This window comes from Aethalodelphis obliquidens, unplaced genomic scaffold (genome assembly GCF_003676395.1).
Source record: "Aethalodelphis obliquidens isolate GAN/ISIS:26980383/991018 unplaced genomic scaffold, ASM367639v1 scaffold6, whole genome shotgun sequence".
NCBI lineage: Eukaryota > Metazoa > Chordata > Mammalia > Artiodactyla > Delphinidae > Aethalodelphis > Aethalodelphis obliquidens.
Genome location: NW_020837950.1, coordinates 23,263,543 through 23,285,466, shown reverse-complemented (window position 1 = coordinate 23,285,466; position 21,924 = coordinate 23,263,543). Strand labels below are relative to the sequence as shown.

General features: G+C 36.0%; 1 protein-coding gene and 1 non-coding gene across 4 annotated transcripts in view; one reads left to right on the top strand and one right to left on the bottom strand.

Moving 5' to 3' along the window:
- Positions 1-21,924, top strand: part of TBC1D19 (TBC1 domain family member 19) — a 155,522-nt gene that overhangs the window by 60,081 nt on the left and 73,517 nt on the right. For 2 of the 3 annotated variants that reach the window (XM_027103202.1, XM_027103203.1), the window contains exons 5-8: positions 6,818-6,892; positions 8,061-8,124; positions 9,293-9,339; positions 13,227-13,337. In XM_027103202.1, coding sequence (XP_026959003.1) covers positions 6,818-6,892; positions 8,061-8,124; positions 9,293-9,339; positions 13,227-13,337 — 297 coding nt within the window. The remainder of the gene's footprint in view (positions 1-6,817; positions 6,893-8,060; positions 8,125-9,292; positions 9,340-13,226; positions 13,338-21,924) is intronic. The other variant, XM_027103204.1, reaches the window with a different exon arrangement.
- Positions 8,501-8,616, bottom strand: LOC113619307 (U5 spliceosomal RNA). Its single transcript, XR_003432340.1, has one exon. It is a non-coding gene; the product is annotated as a U5 spliceosomal RNA (small nuclear RNA).

Genomic DNA, 21,924 nt, shown 5'->3' with positions numbered 1-21,924 from the left:
AGTGTGATAAATATAAGTGCATAAGTTTTCTTGTGAGATAATAGTAGTAAGCACATAGAGCTCTAATTACGTGCCAGGTACCATTCTAGTGCTTTACAAGTATTCACTCATTTAATATTTATGCTGACTCTATGAAATGAGTCACTCTTACGGTCTTAGATGGGGCCAACTTTACCAAACTACTCAGTGGAAGACCTGGAATTTGAATCTGGACAGCTGCTCCAGAATCTACACTACCTGACGATATTTAGCCTATTTCTGTATCCAGTCCAGAAATGCCCAGACAAACTCAAGATGTGCTGCGTGGTTGAATTTATCCTATTCACTGTCAATCGAGTAACCTTAGCAAAAATGAGAATTTTGCTAGTTTTATATGAGTTCAATTCACATCCCCTTCCTAATTGGACTTTCTGCCTTCTGTATTGTCACTCCATTTCTTAAAACCTCTAAGACTTTTAGGATAGAGCTCCAATTCCTTACTTTTGCTTAAAAGGCTATAAGTGATCTTGCCCCTTTTTTACTGTTCAGGTCTCATCTTTTGCCTCCTCACACTGTCCCTCCCCCTACTGCCACTCCCATGCCCACTTCCACACACGTACGTTCTCTCTCTCTAGTCATCCTTGATCTCCTCAGTTGTTCCCCAGCAGGAGAACCTGTGCTCATGCTGTTGCTTCTACCCAAAACTGCCTACCCTCAAATCCCACATATTTTTGGCTAACTTCTGCATATTCTTCAGGTCCTGTGTTAGATGATAGTTTCTTTGGGAAGGACTTCTGACCCCTAGTTCTCAGATACTCAGATATTTATCCTGTTTCTCCAATCTTCCACATGGGAGGCACCCTATACTTCCCACCACAATACTTGGGTTGTCTGTATCATCACTAGATTCTGTAGAGCAGGGCCAGTGTCTCTCTTTTCACAATTGTATCTGCAACATCTGGCATAGTGCCTAGCCCATGGTAGACGCTCAATAGATATTTTTTTAAAATAATGAATGAATTGAATAATCAAAAACTGCAAAGTATTCCCTTTTAGAAAATATTCATACCCTTATCCCTAGTAATTTCATTTCTCAGACCCTAAAGGAAAGAATCAGAGAAACACAGAAATTCATGTTCATGATAATAGTAAAAAATTTTAAGGCATCTAAACGAACAGCAATAGGGCCTGCTTAAATATAACATGGAAACTCCAAAAGACAATGTTATACAGGCATCAGAAATGACATTTTTGAAGAAACATAATGACATGGGAAATTGCATATGGTATAATCTTAAATGGAAAAGCAAACATTAAAAACAAAATAATTCTGCTTTCATTAAATGTATATATATGCGTGTGTATATTCATACACACATATACATCTCAATTGTACACATTCATGCATAGAAAACAATGAAGAGAATAAAATGGTAACAGTGGTTATTTTGGCTGATTGAAATCTGTGAGTGCTTATTTATTATTTTATTCTTTACATATTATTGTTTTTCCAACTATCTTGAATAAATGTGTTACTTTTATAATCGGAGAATTACTAAAACCTTTTTCCATTAGATAGCTGGATGATTATTATTTTGTTTTACTTTATTCTTTTCAAGGTGAAGAAAGTAATTTTAAACTTTATAATTTCATAGTTGTTTGCATGTTATATATTTATTATGTATTTTTTAATGACTTCTTATTTATTTTCATTACTATGAAAAAGTAACAAGGTGATAGTTAATACCCATTTAAAGATTTCAATACAGTTGCAGTTCTTTTGTGAATCTTTTGCCTCTCATGGCTTAGAAATTACTGTATTTATAAAACTCTTGAAATACTTTGAGTTAATACCATAGATTCCAATTATTAGGGAAACTGATTAGAATGCAACAATAATTTCATTTAGAGAGGATATGGGTTTAGGTAAAAGGTAATGTCTTCCTATTTAAACATTTTAAATGTAAAATGCCATTCATTTTCCTTTTAAACAACATTTTAAAAGATCTTTATTTTATAAGTCTTTGGGGTAGAAACTATTACTTTCTTCTTATTTTGTATTAATGCACTGTCGTTTTTCAATAACTTATTTGCTACTTTTACTTTTTTTTGGTGCTAGGTACACACTGAAATTTTTACTTAAATAATAACATAGAAATAACTATGATTTTTTTTGAGCATTTAGTTTTGAGACTTAGAGCTTATTTATTCACCTCCAGAAATAGGACCTGAGAAAAATTAAGTATCTGTAAAACTGGAGCTAAAGTGGACCTTCACATTTATCCAGTCCAACCTCTAGAGTTTGTCTCCTTTTGGTGGAGAGCTTCTGGAAACAGGGAATTCACAATTTCACTGACTTAACCCATTTTGATTAAGTCTTCTTACTTGCTGGAAAGTTTCTTGCTTGTGTTAAATGGTTACATGCTCCTTATAACATTTACTCACTGGTCTGAGCTTTGTGCTTTATAGATAGAAAGCATTCAGTACATGTTAGTCAGTGAGACAAAGGAATGAATGAATACCACTTACTCAAGATTAGAGTTCTTGAGGATGACCTAAAGGATGACCCAGCTTAAAAGCAGCCGCTTGCTTCATCTTGGATTTGTCCTCATTGTCAGGAAATCCTATTACTATTTCTGATGTCTGAGCAAATGATTTCTCTGACCATCCAAGACTTCTATGAAATGACTTCTGACCATCTGACTGAAGTTCTTGCAAGGCGTACCTTGGAAAAATCCTGCCAACCTTGCCATAGATATGGAACAGGGAGTAGGGAAGTGGCCAACCACTGGGGTCGCTTTTCTTTCATTATTTTTAGGATTTTCAAGGAAGTGGTATGTGTTCTGTTGTCAACTAGAAGTTTTGATATACCTGGCTTCCTATTGCTTGCTTATTGTTTTATGTTTTCTTTGGTTTATGACATATAGACTGGTGTAGCCCTTATGAACTTTTTGCAGCTTATATTATTGTTTCTGTCTTATCCTCCCCACCCTCACTACAGGGATGCTTTCATCTTTTAGTGACATGTGTTTAATAGGTGCACAATAAACATTTGTTGAATCTATGTCTTTTCATTATTTGAAAACTCAGCTGTTACACCTCATTTCCCCCTTTTCTAGCCATAAAAATTTGATTTTTTCTGAATTGAACATCCTTTTCCTCTTTCCTTCTCTCAGTTTTAAGTTGTTCTTCTCTTCTGGATCATTTCCAAGTTTCCTTTTTTTTTGGCTGCATCAGATCTTAGTTGCGGCATGCGGGATCTTTCGTTGTTGTGCATGGGCTCTTTGTTGTGGTGCATGGGTTTCTCTCTAGTTGTGGTGCACAGGCTCCAGAGCATGTGGGCTCTGTAGTTGTGGCACGTGGGCTCCAGAGTGCATGGGCTCTATAGTTTGTGGCACGCAGGCTCTCTTGCTGAGGCGGGCGAGCTCAGTAGATGTGGTGCGCGGGCTTAGTTGCCACCTGACATGTGGGATCTTAGTTCCCCAACCAGGGATCAAACCCGCATCTCCTGCATTGTAAGGCAGATTCTTTACCACTGGACAACCGGGGAAGTCCCCATTTCCAAGTTTCTGCTTTAGTTGCAGAGCACAGAAAAAATAATTGAGTAAAACTTTGTGCAGCATTGCTTCAGTTCTTAATATTCTTTTCCATTCTACTCTCAGGTGTTCTTTTAAAAAGTTTCCTTATTTGTAAAATGAGGGTAATGATACATATCTCACAGGATTAATAAAATAACACATGTAAACACATGAAAATCACATAGCTCTGTTTCCTAAATTATTTTCATTCAGAATGCTTTCTTCTAATATCTAATTTCTTTTCTTTGTAACTTTTTTCTTAACTAGTTTCTCTGTATATTACATGTAACATTAAATTTAAATTTGGTAAGTTGAAATACTTGGTAAAGTGGGATATCCATTTAGGAGAACTATGATTAATCACTTGAAATTGTACTTTATTGAAAACACCTGGAGAGATGTTTTGTTAGAATAATTTTTTAAAGGATAAGGTAAACATGTTTCAGAATATCTTATCAAGGTATAATTACAGAAAGTATCATTCTATTTTAAATGGTCTTCATGTTTGAGTTTTTAGTAGGTTTTATGTTGTATTAAAATGGTGTATTGCAGTCTTGAAAATATGCACTGTGTATAAGCCACACATTGCTGTCTCTTGTAACTTTAATTTTGTTTTTATATCTTAGAGTTATTTTCTTTTTATCAACTCAAGAGCCCTCTTATTAGTGGTTGAAAATGAGAATTTTTGGAATCATAATTCAATAGCTAGAAATTTAGTTCTTTATATAATAGGATAAGTAATACAAATTCAGGGACTGACTTTTTAATCTTATGCAAATTTTAGTTTTATAGTAATGGCTGAATTAAAATTACAGTTTTTTAAATTAAACTTTCTCATACCTGCTCCCCCAACAATCTGGAGTTGGGGGAGTAAGTGACAGAAGGCTTATTAGAGGAAATTATTTTTAAGCTGAGATCTGAACCTTGAATAAGATTTATCTAGATAAATTGGGGATAAGGATGTTGAGGGTGGAAGTGGGTTATATTGCAATAATTAAAGTTTGGTCATGAATAATGTACCCAAATGTATTTTAAGTCTTGGATCTAAGAGAACTTTTTACAGTTAAAAAAAAAGAAAAGAAAAGAGAAAGAATTGAAAATAAGCCAGTAAATGGAATTCGTTTTGGGGGTATTTCATGCAATTAAAAATTTTTTATTAATTTTATTTATTTATTTGGCTGCCTTGGGTCTTTGTTGCTGTGCATGAGCTTTCTCTAGTTGTGGTGAGCGGGGGCTACTCTTCGTTGTGGTGTGCGGGCTTCTCATTGCAGTGGCTTCTCTTGTTGCGGAGCATGGGCTCCTGGAGCATGGGCTTCAGTAGTTGTGGCTCATGGGCTCTAGAGCTCAGGCTCAGTAGTTGTGGTGCACGGGCTTAGTTGCTCTGCGGCATGTGGGATCTTCCTGGACAGGGATCGAACCTGTGTCCCCTGTACAGGCTGCTCCGGGTCTGCCGGCGGTGGGGGGCGTGGCCACTCAGGCCCTGGCAGGGCACCTGCGTTTCAGACTTCTCTGCAGCCAGGGGCCACAGCTGGGACGGGGCCGGGTTACCTGCCCAGGGTGGGAAGGAGGTGGGGTCACACGGTATGGGCAGTATTTCATGCAATATATTAAGAGTATTCTTTTATTCTTGAAAACCTATTTCTACATATTTAGTAAATTAAGCCTCATGCATTTCACACAGTTCTGTATTCCTTCTATAGATGATTTTTTTCCTGTTCATTCATTGCTTAGGCAGTTGTATCAGATTATTTTTAAATGCTTGCAACATAACTTAGGGTAAAATCTGTTCAATTATTGAGAATTTATTATGTGCTAGGCAAAGTGTGATATGTGCTATGATAGGTGAAGGAAGAGGTGCTGTGAGAACCCATAAGCAAAGGTACCGAATATTATCTGGGATGAGGGGCCAGGTAAGAGAAGGCTTAATAGAGGTAAAGACCTGGAAGGTGAATAAAATTTATTCAGATAATGTAGGAATGAGTATGTTGGGATGGGAGGAGAGCATGGAGGGTTTATTCCAGATAGAGAGTAATGTATTTAAATATGTGTATTAAAGAAGCTCTGAATAATGATAGCTGTAGTAAAAGCTATCAATTATTGAATGATTATCATTATTGTGTCACTGTTCAAAGTACTTTAATCTTTATAACAATCACATAATGGAGCTATTATTATTCTGCTTTTATTGTCTGGTTGTAACTGTCCTTTATGGGTAATGTAATATACAATTCTCTCCTTTTCTCCTCATTTGGGTTAAATTTTGCAGCTTTGGCATTATTTTATTTTGGTTTTAGTGAGTCAGAAGTGGTCTGTAGGCATATTTTAATAAAAAGACCAAAAATTATGGCATTTTAGCTTGGCATTAAAAAGAATAGTTTACTAAAATATGGTATATATGGGTAATCCATTTATGACTGACCATTAAAATTAACTTATTATTTCAAGTTTACAAGAAATGTAATAAATACTGTGAAAAAGTAGTGAGACCAATCCAGATTGTGATACATAAAAGACGAGTGGTCTGGACTCCTCAAAAAAGTCGATATGAAAAAGAAAAGGATGAAAGCACTCTAGATTAAGCTGCAAGGAATGAGACAGAACAACCAAATGTAATGTAATGCATTCAATTTTAATGGACCCAGGATTTTAAAAAATATAAAGACATTTTTGGGGATAATTGGAAATTTTTGAATATGGACTAAATATTAGATAATATGAAATATTATTGTTAGTGTTTTTAGGTGTGACAGTGGTAATGTGGTTATGTAGGAGAAAGTTCTTATTCTTAGAAAATTCATGGTGAAGTATTTAGGGTAAAATATCATGTTTGGAAAAATTATAACAATTTCTGTAAAATTTTATTTTACTAGGTCATTAATGGGATTCCTGAGTATCAAACATTTATAAAATGCTTAAATCTAACTTACCTTTTTATTATCTGCTGTTTTCCCTTGTAATGTTTATCACCATCTGATTGTTGATTTATTTTTTTTGTCTATCTTCATTCCCATCCTCCACTAGAACGTCAGTTCCATGAGGACGGAGACTTTCTGTTACTCACAGCTTACTTCACAGCGCTAAGGATAGTAGCCTGCGCATAGTAGGCAGTAATCAATATTTGTTGAGTAAACTAATGAATAAAGATAACCAATCTCAACCAACTTCACCATTTCTATATAGCTCATAACATCTTTAATGTTTTAAAATCAGTTTTAGTACTGTTAACCAGAAATAATAATAGATTGTTCCTTATGTTTCAGGGAAGTTGGGAAAAAAGAATTTTGAAGAGTTTAAATAGTATGTGCACTGAATTGAGTATCCCATTGGCACGAAAGGTACTTTTTTTTTTTTTTGATTGGAGTATAGTTGCTTTACAACGAAGTGAATCAGCTATTATGTATACATATATCCCCTCCCTCTTGGACCTCCCTCCCATCCATCTAAGTCACCACAGAGCACGGAAAGTACTTTTAACATTTAAGTATTTTTTTGTGAATCAAGTACTAGGAAGTATCATGAAATAACTGTCAGGCAGATTTATCTTTTTTTATTACTAGCATATCAGTTTGTTTTGAAACAAAAATCTGTGAAAGGCCAATTATGTGGATGTAGTTTATATAGGTTTCTATTATGTATGCTGTAGTGCTTTTTGTAATAAACCTATATCTTGAGAATAAATATAGACTCTGCAGTATAGGTGATTTGGAGATTTGTCTTATAAATACACTTTAAAGATTTTAATTACCTTTAGTCTCCTGACTTGAATGATTTGTCATCTCTGCAGAACTATTTAGATCTAATACTCAACATTTATCTGTCACTCTGGGCTTCGAGAGGGGAGAGGTGAAAAAGGAGAGAAAAGCCACTTGAGAAATATTCTGGATTCTTTATAGTGGCTCATGAGTAGGAGAGAACGTTTCTCTTCACTTCATTCTCCCAACCTGCTATTTATTTCCTGCTGTTGGACAGGATATAGTGAATGTACTTTGGATAATATCCAAGCACAAGTCACTGAAGGCACCAGAAGGATGGTGTAAAAAAAAAGATAAGTTTATATGAAAAACTGTCTAAATATGTAGTATTGTAGAATATACTGTCTTTCATATAGGAAGATGGTGCTACTGATTCACAGTCACACTCTCTTGGCCAGTCCCCCTTGCAATGCATTTCTCAGATTGCTGGATGGGGTAAGAGATGCAGTATCTGGCTGAGGAGCAGTTTTTCTCTGTGAAATTTTACTAGCCAGCACAGATCATTTACCTTCTATTCTTGGACTCATTAGCACCACATTGTAACTGAGCCACTGAGACTACTGTATAATGTAATAGTTAAATAATGTAATTTAAGTGTAATTCCCTAAGAAGCTAACCATATGTAATGAAATTATTTTTTCTTGTGTTATGGTAGCTTACTTAAGCTTTTAGATAAGGTATTGATTCTTATTTTTCAGCTTCATTGCTTAACTTCACAAAACAAAATCAATTTCAAAATTACCTTTTTTAGAGGCCAGTTGGAGAACAGAAAGAACTTCTCAATAAATGGAATGAAATGGGAACTGATGAGCCAGGTATATGTAAAACTCTTTTCAAAATGTGGTAGTGGGAAAAAAAATTGCCTTCTTAATTGTGAATCCAAAATAACAATATTAACAATTTTTTTGGAAAGACAGCAACTTTCCCTCTCCACTAATTTACTATCATCTGATTTTTTTTGCTTAAACTTCTACTTTGCAGTTTAAAATTCCTAACTTTGGTCAGTGTTCTCCATTATTTTGAGGATATTTAAATCAGTTATCTTCTTTTAAAGCAGCATTTGAAAACATTTTTATAAAAGGGTAAATTAAATCATTCAGTGGATTTCATAGACAAATCTTTTTCAAACTTTAATTACATTGAGATGTTAAAGATGGATTAAATGTGGAAAAGTTTGGTTTTTTTTTTACTAGCCCTGCCAAAGCAAGGCCTCAAAAAGTTTATTAAACACTCAGATTTGTTTCTCTCCACGAAAATCTTTAGTAAAAGGCAAGAGATTTATTTGATCTGAAGAGAAACCAGAGTATATGTGGAACAGTTTTAATACTTCTAAAATGTTTTTAAGAATTTATTTTGGTTCATTTTAATGTTTAAAATTGAGTCAATCAATTTTATAAACATATAATGAGTGAGAACTCTAGCATTTACTGTGATAAACAGATACATATATAAAATTGTTTAGGTAGACATGTACATAATCCTCACTACTCCTTCTTAAAAGAAAGTTGAGGCGGGTGGGTACTGGGCAAGAAATTGTGCCATAATAAAGGGAGCAGTGTGTTATAGAAGTTCAAAAGGGAGAACAGTTCAATACAACTACAGGAATTCACTAAGAATGCATTGTTTGTATTCTAAGTACTTTGAGAATTCTCATATAGAATTCTCTGTTCTCATATAGAACTTTCATATTATACTGACATTGTTTTTCAATTCAACTACAAATAACCTATTACAAGTTTATCAAAGGGGGGACTCTTTATTTCTTCTAGAGTATGTCATCTAGGCTGTCAAGGGAAGGGACTACCTTTTTATTTTTATTGGCTCAATACTTAACACAATGTATGACAAATAACTGATATTCTGCAAATGTTTGAATTAATCTAGCTGCATAGCAACATATGAAAGAATCATTACAATTTATTATTAATAAGAATTTTTATGTTATAATTGAAATTTTGTTTTAATCTATCTTATTAATTCTAGATTTAAGCCTTTTCAGGCCTGTTTATGCACCTAAGGATTTTCTCGAGGTAGGTTCTATTGGCTAAATATATATATATATTAATGAGGTAAAAATGCAAAAGAAATGATGGTATAAAAACATCTCCAGGCAGAGGAATCACCATGTAAAAAGCCCCAGAGCCACTGAAATGGTGGAATAACATGATTATATTATATTTGGAAATTGCTCTTGGAAAATACATTGGAGCGTGGAAAAATTAGAGGGAAGTAAATCAGGAAGATTTGATTAAAAAATAGTGACTGTAAATCATGTAGCCTGCTTCCTGGCACATACAGGTGCTCAGTGAATTGTTTCCTTTTTTATTTCCTTCCTGTTCTAGTAGTTCAGGCAAGGCATGATAAAGGTCTGAATTAAGAGAACAGCATTCAAAATGGAAAGAATTCAACAGACTTGAGAGATTTTAAGGAAGATTTGGGAACTGATTAGATCTAAAGCGCATGAGGGAAAAAAAAACAAAGATAACCTTTAAGTGTCTAGATTGGGTAACTGGGCAGAGGTAACTTGCCCTTGAGATAGAGAATACAGGAGGAGAAACAGGTCCATTAGTGAAGATGATGAGCTTATTTAAGTTTGAGAGGCATATTGAGCATTCAAGTGGAACTCTTCAGTAGGCAGTTACAACTCCCTAATTATTTTAATTCACCTCTCTTTGATTACACTTTTTTTCTTGTACCTTACATGTAATCCATCAGCAAATCCTTTCAGCTTTACCTTTGAAGTATATCCAGAATCCATCCACTTCTTACTAGGATCATTCCTATTTCACTGGTCCAAGCAGCCATCTCTTGTCTGGACTACTTCAGTAGCCTCTTAATTGCTCTTTCTGCTTCTAAGCTGCCCACCTAGAATCTGTCCTTTTGTTCTTAGCAGAGTTTCTAGAGGAAGACTTGTAAGTACAATTCTGAAGAAGCCACTCTTCTGTTATCTAGGTGCTTCCTATCTCCTTCGACTTAAAAACCAAAGTCATGACAGTGGCCTAAAATATCCTGCTTGGTCTGTTACCCCACCACCTCTCTGAGTTCATCTCCTATTACTTTTTCTCCTGATTTGTTCTACTCCAGCTATTTTAGCCTCCTTGCTTTACCTTGGCTTCCGCCCATTTGTGAGGGCCTTTTGCTCCTTCTTTTCTCTGCCTGCAGTGCTTTTCCCCCAGATACTTGTGTGTACATTCCCCTCACTCCTTATTTCTTTGCTTAAATGTCACATTCTCAACCTAAAGAATATGGTCAATAATATTGGGTATTATATGGGTATAATATGGGTACAGATGGTTACTAGAGTTATTGTGGTGATCATTTCACAATGTATGCAAATGTCAAATCACTTTGTAGTACACCTAAAACTAACATAATATTGTACATCAACTATATTTCAATTATTTTTTATTTCAATTAAAAAATATTCATGGAAAAAATTCAAACACATACACACACACAAAAATGTTGCCTTCTCAGCAAACTTTTCCCTGGCTCCCCTGGTTGGAACTCCTTATAGCCCTTTCCTACTTTGTTTTTCTCCATAGTATTTAGCATCATATAACATACTATTTTTCTATTTGGCTTATTGCCTGCCTTATCCTATTAGACGGAAGTTTTGTTCACTGCTGCAACAATTACAGAGTCAAGTCAGATAATTGAAAAGGCTCAACAAGACTTCACCCACAAGGATACACCCACATAAGGCTTTCTTTCAGCAAGAGAAAGAAAATACAAAGAGATGGGAATTTCCAGACACATCTCCCAGGCCCCTTTCTCAGTTGCACAGGATGCACTTTGTCTTTGGGTTATGAATCTCCAAGGTACATGCAAGATACTTCGGTCTTGGGAGTCAAGGCACAAGTTTTCTGAGGGGTCTTTTATACCCCACTGGTAATTCAGATATAAACCAGCAATCTGTACATTTTCAATAAACAATGTAAATAAACTGATATGGAGTTCCTCCAGGGGACATTAAATAGCACATTATAAATGACTAGTTAATGCATTTTACCCCATCTTGGCCAAGGGTTGCTACTAGATGTCCAGGTAACCCTGAAGATAAGATAGAGCTACCATAAACCAGCTGCAGCTGCAAGCTGATCCTATCTTTAACTGTTCTGTCTCCAACAGGTTGAACAGTGCTTAGCACATCATGGCTCAGTAAACGTGTTGAGTGAATGAGTAAACGAATGATTGAATCTTTCACATTTTATTTATTTTTTTCTTTTCTGAACCTGTTGTCTCTGATACCAGTTTGCCAGCATAGAACATTGTTAGAAATTATTTCAGGCCTTTTAGAATTGTAAGCAGTATCTTTTTAACTTTAAAGAAAAATTACTTTGGTTTGAAACTGCCTTTATGGTGCTAGCATTATTTCTCTTAGCTTATTAAAGATTTCTCCCAAACTCTTTCCTTTTCTAGCACTTAAATTTCATGTAATCTTTTTATGGTTGTCTTTAACTGTCTTCTCCTTAATAATCATAGTGTTCTGTGGCCTTCAGGACTGTTGCTGAATTGATCCTTTTATTAGTCATGCTGAGATTCTTCTTTAACTCAAGCAAATTTTCTATAATCATTTCCTTAGTTACAGTTTCTGCTTTTCTAATATTTTCTCTTTTCTATTGCCCACATATTCATAGTTTCTTTTTCTTTTCAATTCTGTGTTTTTGAGTTTCCCATGCAAGTATGATGCCTTATTTGTGTAATTAGACTAAAATTGTGTTATTCTATATTAGTCTGTATTTAACACTGTTGATTCTTTGCTAAATCTTCTTTTTTCTTTTTTTTTAAACAAATACCTTTGATATTTTTAGTTTCAATTTAGTGTTTGCAATTTTAGGAAACTCTTTTGACCTTATAGCATATTCCATTTTATCAGCCATTAGTTATCAGTTTATGAATGCCTTCTTCAGATATGATAGTGTTTCTGTCATTATAATCTCCTTCCTTGGATTCTTGGTGGTTTCTTTCCCTCAACAGTTTCAATTTTTAAATATTTTTGAAATTATTATTATTCTCTCCCCAAAATGTGTGTTGTAAGAAAAATAAGAAAATATATGTAAGAAGAAAATTTAAAACAGAAATTACTCATAATGTCATCATAGAGCAATAAATACTACTATACTGTAACTTTTTAATTTAATAAACATATTGTGATATTAATTGAGGCATATTACACTGTATTTTGTACAAATTAAACATAATTTATTTAGGTAATTTCCTCTAATGGAATATTTAAGTTGTCTCATGTTTTTCTGTTTTATAAGAGAACAGTACTTCCTTGATGTTTTTTTCTGCACTGTCTCTGCAAACAGCTTTAATTATTTCCATAATCATACTGATAGAAGTGAGATTCCTAGAGTAAAGGCTGTGCAAATATCTAAGTTTTTTTTTAATCTAGTTAATTTTGAAAAATATATAAATTCGTCTTTCTTGTTAGCTTGGCCTCTGAAAAATTTTTTTTCCCTTTGGGTTCGGTTTATCGGCAAAACCTTATGATGTTATTCACTGTCTTTCTATAAACCTTGTCAGTATCTGTTTTTTAAAAGAGTTAGAGTTGGTTCTAAAATTTTTCCTGGCAAATATTACAATCAAGCAATTTAAATTTTTCTGTCATTTTCCCTGGTAAAATATAATCAAACAATTCTTTTTACCATCAGAAAGTTTTTCTTTCTAACTAAATTTTTAATTTTTTAGTTTTATATGGTAGATCATCTGTTGGAATATTAAATTAAAAACATATTTATAGTATTTTAACATTTTAATACAATTTTAGTTTTCAGAATGTAATTAAAGTATATGCATAACCCAGATAGTTTTTAATCTTGTGATATATACTAAGGTTATTACTACCAATTTTGTAAGTGTAAATAGTCAATAAAGAAACTAACCAATTATGTTGGATTTGTTTTTAAAGGTTTTAATTAATCTTCGCAACCCAAATTATGAAAATGGTGATTCTCATAGTTTCAGGACTCATTTGGGTTTAATCCAAGTTCCTCTCAAAGTAAAAGACATCCCTGAATTGGTAAGTATAGGCATTTAAAAATAAATTAACATATTTTAGAGGGCAACTATTAGAAATATATTTTAGTGCAGCATATGTCTAAAGCAGTAGGACAATCTGCTCATTAAATAAATGAATAAAATGAAAAGTTTCTTTTTTATTGTAAGTATGTTGTATAGAGAGTGAGTTGCTTTGCTAGTAGGATTAGAGATGAGCTTTCCTTGACCTATAAATGCTTTTGCTTATTTCTTATTTTAATAAACAGCATAGATTTATAAGACAACTTGTTGGAATTTGAGTGCCTGATGTATGGCTGTAAAACTGATTGAAACAAATTATGAATTTTATAAAAATTTTTTTTAAAGAATGTACATTTCATTTAATTCACCCAACCTTTATTAAGCTCATGACATGGTGAGACACTGAGGGAGATAAAAGAACATAAGATGAGTTAAAGGCTGTCTTTGCTCTGGAGACTGTCACAATTTGATAAGGTCGTTAGTTTAAAAATAGAGTAATTATAGAAAGGTGGGAAGATTTCCTGATAAAGGAGTTAAGAAATTACCATCACTCCTTCTTTTGTTAATTACCCCAAAACGATAAGGAGCGCAGAAATGTAAATACTGTCTTTGGTGAAAGTAGGAAACAACTTGTAACTCTAAGCTTTAAAGTATTAAGATAGAGAGCTGATGGGAGAATGAAGAATGACGCAAACATGAAGATGGTCAAGCCTTAATGCCTCTAAAAGGTGGGAGGTATGGATGACAAGTGTGACAGTAATCAATTTATTATCTTTCAGCTCCAAATCTACCTTTTTTAAAAATTGAAGTATAGTTGATTTACAATATTGTATTAGTTTCAGGGGTACAGCAAAGTGACTCAGTTATACACACACACATATTCTTTTTCAGATTTTTTTTCCATTATAGGTTATTACAAGATATTGAATATAGTTCCCTGTGCTATAGGGTAAATCCTTGTTGTTTATTTTATATATAGTAGTGTATATCTGTTAATCCCATACTCCTAATTTATCCCCCTTTGGTAACCATAAGTTTGTTTTCTATGTCTGTGAGTCTGTTTCTGTTTTGTAAATAAATTCATTTGTATTATTTTTTTAGATCCCACATATAAGTGATATCATATAATATTTGTCTTTGGCTTACTTCACTTAGTATGATAATCTCTAGATCCATCTATATTGCTGCAAATGGTAATATTTCATTCTTTTTTATGGTAAGCAATATTCCATTTTATATATATATATATATATATATACCACATCTTCTTTATATATTCATCTGTTGATGGTCACTTAGGTTGCTTCCATATCTTGACTATTATAAATAGTGCTGCTATGAACATTGGAGTGCAAATATATTTTCAAATTAGAGTTTTTGTCTTTTCCTGATATATGCCCAGGAGTGGGATTGCTAGATCATATGGTAACTCTATTCTTAGTTTTTTAAGGAACCTCCATACTGTTTTCCACAACAGGTGTACCAATTTACATTCCTACCAACAGTGTAGGAGGGTTCCCTTTTCTCCACACCCTCTCCAACATTTATTATTTATAGACTTTTTGATGATGACCATTCTGACCAGTGTGAAGTGATACTTCATTGTAGTTTTGCAAATCTGCCTTTTTTGCTCTGTTTTATTATACTGGAGCTGGACCTTCTAAACATTTCTTTTTTGCAAACTAGCTTGATGTTAGGCTTTGTCAATAGAGGATTCTGGAGGGACATTGCAAGACAATAGCAGGAGAAAGGGGCTTTCCATGTACAGAAGCCAGCAGATCAGCAAACAGAAGACCCAGTAGCACTCACCTTGGCAGCCCTCAGTCAACCAGCTCCAGCCTGTACTCTCTGGCAAGGTTTTTCTTCACCTCTGGTCTGCACATTCCTGTGGCAGGCATACCCTCTCCTTAAAAGGCTGAATCTCAGTCTTGAGGGCACTGGGGGACCCTTTCCTGAGTTCTTAGTTCCTTCTTGGTTCACCCTCCTGCTTAGAAGTCATAGTTCCTTTCTGCATATGCTAATTCTGTTTTTCCCTGTTCACATTTCTGGTATGGTTTCTATTTCTTGACGGGACTCTGACTGATACAAAAAGCCAGATGATTTTTCTCCCTTGAACTTTGGAAAGGATCAAGAATTGGAGATACCACATGTTATAGAGTCTCTGAGGAGACATAGGGCTGAAAGTGGAGATTGTGTAAAAGTCTGTATCAGGAAGGGTTAAGACCCCCGGACTCTTCTCATCCTGCATATTCCGGTGACTCCTCCTCCCTCACAGAAGACCAGAGGTGTGTTAATCACTACAGAAACAGAATCAGAAAGGCTATAAACTCAGTGACCTCAGACATAGAGCTGAACACGAATGAGGCACGGTATTGAAAACAGAGGAATTAAGTGAAAGTTGACCGAATAGTGAACTAATACCCTTGTCCCCTACCACTACCACTATGCCTGCCCAGTCTCTCCTTCTTCACCCTCCACCAACTTTAGAATGCCAGAGAAAAGGTTAACAGAGATTTGGAGAACCCTTACCGGGGGCGGGGGAAAAAAAGAAAAGAAAAATAGCTGGCTGGCTATAATTGCTTCACAGTGAAGTCCACCACACTCTGCCCAGTTCTTGCAGACAGAGCTTCCAGTCAGTCGTTAATTGCCTCAACCCTAAATGTAACTGACCAGCCTAGGATCTCCAGATACTTGAAATCTTCCAATTTTAAAGGCATATGTCAAAACTAAAACAAATAAACAAACAAAAAAAGAAGAAGAAATAGCCAATTTAGGGAATGAGTGCTTATTACGACCACCAATAGTTATTTCAGGCTTGAATTTACATCTACACTCACAAGATACAATAGGCCAAAACCTGGTGCGAGGTTCATTTAGATTTGCAAAATGATACAGGACAGAAAACATGGCATGTCAGTATATCACGTAGATCTTCATTGGAAGTCCTTGCAGCCAACCAGATGCTACTTCCTAGCCCCACAAGGAATGCATGCAATTTGAAGTGCCAAGGCTACATAGGCACAGCATAGGAAAGTCTCATATGCGATAGGAACTATTTCTTATAATGCACATGACCATAGCTTCCAAGTCCTCTCAAGAGGCACACCAGGTAGCTAAGGCCTGTGTTTTCCATTAGATTTTTATAGTCCACTTACAGTCTTCCATTTCAGATATAATTTACCAGTCAAGGGTCATATTTTTTCAGTAAATTATATTGCTTAGTAATATAGCTGGCTTTCCTCTCCACAGTTTTTTTGTGTGATCCAGTACATTTTCAGGTCAACAGTGCTGAGAGAAGGTAAACCCAAGGTTATCTTCACATGGACAAAAAGGTTAGCCTGTTGTTAACCATTTCTCCCCAATAGAAGATGTAAAGCAAACATTAATATTCTCAGAGAGAAGATATTACTCATTAAACAAGAATAGAATTTCATTAAAACAACAAAACAAAACATTAGAAAATGAAAAAAGAGCTTATAGGACTCAAAAATACGGTATGCCAAAAAAAAAAAAAAATCAGTAGAAAGCCCAGGAAATGTCTGTCAGAAAACAGAGCAAAAGCAAAAAAGCCAAAGAGATGAAAAATAAAAAGGAAAAGGTATTTTTTTTAAATTAGAGGATCGATCCAGAAGGGCTAACACCTGACCAATAGGAGTCCTAGAAAGAGAAAACAGAGGTAAAGGAATTATTAAAAATTTTAAGAACGGAAAGACAGGAATCTTCATTGTGAAAAGGCCCACCCAGTACCCAATGCTGTGAATGAAAGAAGACCCAAGGCACCTGAATAGGAGAAGACTAAAAACTTTTTATGGAAGAAAAACAGAGTATATATAAAGTTTCAAGCATCTGACCGCTCAGCAGGAAGACTGGAAGCCAGAAGATTTTTAAGTAAAGCCTTTAAAAATCTGAATGAATTCAAGCCTAGAATTCTGTATGTAACCAACAGTCAATCAAATGAGAATTTGAAGTAGACATTTTCAGATGTATGTGATCTCAAATATTTACTCTTATTAAGGGAGCTATTGGCAGAAATGCTCCAAAACAAGATCAAAAACAAAAAGAGCAAAACAGAGGATCCAGGAAATGGGATTCCAACCTAAGAGAAGAACAATTTCCAAAATGACAGTGAAGAGAGGTTCCAGGACAAAGTTTGTGCAACAGGACCAGAGCAGAGCGATTCCAGTTTGGAACAGGAGGTTGGAGGGTTCCAGGATGAGTGCCTGCAAGAAAAACACCAAAAGTAAAGATGATCTGACAGGTTTAACCACATGCAAAATTGTATTGTGGAGGGTCTTTTCAGAGTTGTTAAAGGGTAGAGGAAGAGGTAAGTGATTACAGAAAATTGCATAAGTGAAAAAATGGTTTAATTATGGACTGTATGAAAAAGATACATATTTTAGGAAAGGAAACATATTTATAGCATACTCCTTGCCTCAGCAGTGAATAATTTTTAAATAGTAATAATAATGTAAACTCTTAATATGGATTTAATCAAGAATTGATATATACTTATAATGGAATGATAGAGGGAGGAAAAGAGAATGTACATGAGCTAAAAATCCTCATTTATCATAAAAAAATCAGTAGATATTTGAAACTGATAAATTAAAAATAACAATATATACTTGTTACTTGAAATATGGGTGTAAATACCAGAAAAAGAAGCTGAAATTGGGCTTCCCTGGTGGCACAGTGGTTGAGAGTCCTCCTGCCGATGCAGGGGACACGGGTTCGTGCCCTGGTCTGGGAAGATCCCACATGCCGCAGAGCGGCTGGGCCCGTGAGCCATGGCCGCTGAGCCTGCACGTCCGGAGCCTGTGTTCTGCAATGGGAGAGGCCACAACAGTGAGAGACCTGCGTACCACAAAAAAAAAAAGAAACAAAAAAAACTGAAAGTGGTTGTTCCTGAATAGTGGGCTAAGTATGATTGCGTGTGTGTGTGTGTGTGTGTGTGTGTGTGTGTGTGTGTGTTGTGTATGTGTGTGTTGGGGAGGAGTGCATAAATAGGGAACTGCTGTTTTGTTGTTGTTGTTAAGTCTTTTAGCTGATTTGACTTCTGTTTATTGCCTGTAAAGATAGTATAGTGTGGTGGTTAGGTGATTAGATTCTGAAGCCAACTAACCTGGGTTTAAATTCTTGCTCTGCCACTCACTGGCTGTGTGACCTTGGGCAAGTTTTTCTTAACCTTGAGCTTTAGTTTTCTTATTTAATATATGGACAATAGTATCTTTTTTTTTAATAAATGTATGTATTTTTGTTTTTTTTTGGCTGCATTGGATCCTTGTTGGACTTTCTCTAGTTGTGGTGAGCAGGGGCTACTCTTCGTTGCGGTGCGCGGGCTTCTCATTGAGGTGGCTTCTCTTGTTGCAGAGCATGGGCTCTAGGCACACAGGCTTCAGTAGTTGTGTCTCGCGGGCTCTAGAGCACAGGCTCAGTAGTTGTGGCGCATGGCCTTAATTGCTCTGTGGCATGTGGGATCTTCCAGACCAGGGCTCAAACCCATGTCCTCTGCATTGGCAGGTGGGTTCTTAACCACTGCGCCACCAGGGAAGCCCTGGACAATAGTATCTCATAGAAGTGTTGTGCAGATCAGTAAGTTAAGTTATAAGTTATGGGTTGAATTGTGTCCCCCCCAAAAGATATGTTGAATCTTGACATCCAGTACCTGTGAATGTGACCTCATTTGCAAATAGGGCCTTTGCAGATGCAATGAAATTAAGATGATGTCTTACTGGAGTAGGGTAGGCCCAAAATCCAATATGACTGGTGTCCTTATAAGAAGAGAAGAAGAGACACAGAAGAGAGACACACAAGGAGAATGTCATATGACAGGCAGAGACTGGAGTGTTGCATCAATAAGCCAAGGAACACCAGAGATTGCCAGCAATACCAAAAGCTAAGAGAAAGGCATGGAACAGATTCTCCCCTAGAGCCTTCAGGGAGAGCATGTTAATATCTTGATTTTGGACTTCTAGCCTCCAGAACCGTGAGAATGAGTTTCTATTGTTTAAAGCTAACCAGTTAGTGGTACTTTTTGTACCACTGGCAGCCCTAGGAAACTTATATATAAATATAAAGCATATAGATGGTCCTTGGAAAGTAGTAAGCAGTATATAACTATTAAACATTACGACTACAACTTTCATTAAAAAATAATTTTTAAGAAGTTATTTTTAAAAGATGTTAGAAGCCCTATTAGTAGCAGTTTATACAAAGTGATATGGCTGTACAGAAGAGGAAGTGACAGATTCTTTTCCTACAGGTGGTGGGAGGTCTTCTCAGAGGTACTGCCATTTGAAATAGTTTGAAGGAGTTTGCTAGATAAAGAAGCAGGGAAAGGATAATGTATGAAAATGTTTAGCATGTGCGTAAGTGGGGCTAATTTTGCTTCTGTCTGTCTGAAGGGACCTGGAGCTGGTGTGGATTCATTCTTAGCTATTGGAGAACAAAAAGCCTGTGGCAAATTTTTAAAAAATTGTAACTGTACCTAATGTCTGCAGGCATGAGGGATAGTTGTCCCCATGTTTCCTGAATGATGTAAACTGGTGATAGTGATTCTGACCTGATGATGCATGGTTTATCTGTAACCCTGGTCTGTCTGTGTGAATACTGAACTTAGTGAGACTCAGTGAGTCTCATATGATGCCTCAATAGATGGCCCTCAAACCTAGTTCACAGTGTTAGGGTTAGACTTACCCATATCAAAGGGTCCCACGCAGCCTGGAGGTAGCTTTGGAGGGCAGGGGATCAGCACAGGGAGCCTGCTGAACTCCCAGGCCTGTTTCCTGCCCTCCAAGGCCCCCCACCACCCGCCTCGGCCACATTGGTCTTTGGGGGCATAAGAGGGAGGCTGGGGAGATCAGGAGAGGCAGGCGGGAGGGGCCCTCCCAGACCCGAAGAGCAGGAGAGGAGAGGAGAGGAGGGTGTTTGCCCCACCCACTCAAGCCAGGAAGCCTGCTGGGCTCCCAGGTGAGGTCACCTGCCCTCTGAGACCAGGGAAAGGGCACACCTGGGCCCCTTCTGTTCCTTGAGCCTAAGCCCCACGCTCCACAGCCCCCAGGGCCTTTTCCAGCCTTGTGGGTCCTAAGTATAGTCCCCGCCCACTGCCCAAATCTCACCCCTGCTTAGGCCCTGCATTCCACAGCCAAGGCCTTTCCCCCCCTTTTTTTTTATTTTCCCTTCTCCTTTTTTTTACTATTGTGGTACTGATGTATCTTTTGGTTGTTGATTCATCTATATTTTTATTTTTGTATTCTTTCTAACATATCATAATTTCCTAGTCTAATTTTATTTTTTACTTTGTTACTATGCTCTTTTTTTTTTTTTTTGCCACCCCATGCAGCTTGCAGGATCTTGGTTCACGAGCCAGGGGTCGAACCAAAGCTCCTGCAGTGGGAGGTCCAAGTCTGAACCACTGGACTAACAGAGAACCTCAGACCCCAGGGAATATTCATCACAGTGAGGTCTCACAGAGTTCCTCATCTCAACACCAAGACCCAGCTCTACCCAATAGCCTACAAACTCCAGTGTTGGAAGCCTCAGCCCAAACAACCAGTAAGACAGGAACACAATCTCACTCATTAAAAAAAGAAAACAATGAGACAACAAAAATATATGTCACAATAAAGGAGCAAGGTAAAAACATACAAGACCAAATAAACGAAGAGGAAATAGGCAATCTACCTGAAACAGAATTCAGAGTAATGATAGTAAAGGTGATCCACAATCTCGGAAATAGAAATGGAGGCATGGATTGAGAAAATACAAGAAAAGTTTAACAAAGATCTAGAAAAAGTAAAGAACAAACAAACAGAGATGAACAACACAATAACTGAAATGAAAAATACACTACAAGGAATCAATAACGGAATAACTGAAGCAGAAGAACGAATAAGTGAGCTGGAAGACAAAATGGTGGAAATAACTACTGAGGAGAAGAATAAAGAAAAAAGAAATAATTGAAGACAATCTCAGAGACCTCTGGGACAACACTAAATGAACCAAGATTCAAATTATGGGAGTCCCCGAAGAAGAAGAGAAAAAGAAAGGGTCTGAGAAAATATTTGAAAAGTTTATACTTGAAAACTTCCCTAACATGGGAAAGGAAATAGTCATCCAAGTCCAGGAAGCACAGAGGGTCCCATTCAGGATAAACCCTAGGAAAAACACAATAAGACACATATTAATCAAACTAGCAAAAATTAAGTTCAAAGAAAAAATATTAAAAGCAGCAAGGGCAAAACAAAATATAACATACAAAGGAATCCCCATAAGCTTATCAACTGAGTTTTCAGCAGAAACTCTGCAAGACAGAAGGAAGTGGCAGGATACACTTAAAGTGATGAAAGAGAAAAACCTACAACGAAGATTACTCTAGCCAGCAAAGATCTCATTCAGATTGGATGGAGAAGTCAAAAGCTTTTCAGACAAGCAAAAGCTAAGAGAATTCAGTACCATCAAACCAACTTTACAACAAATGTTAAAGAAACTTCTCTAGGCAGGAAACACAATAGAAGAAAAAGACCCACAAAAACAAACCCAAAACAATTAAGAAAATGGTAATAGGAACATACATATCGATAATAACT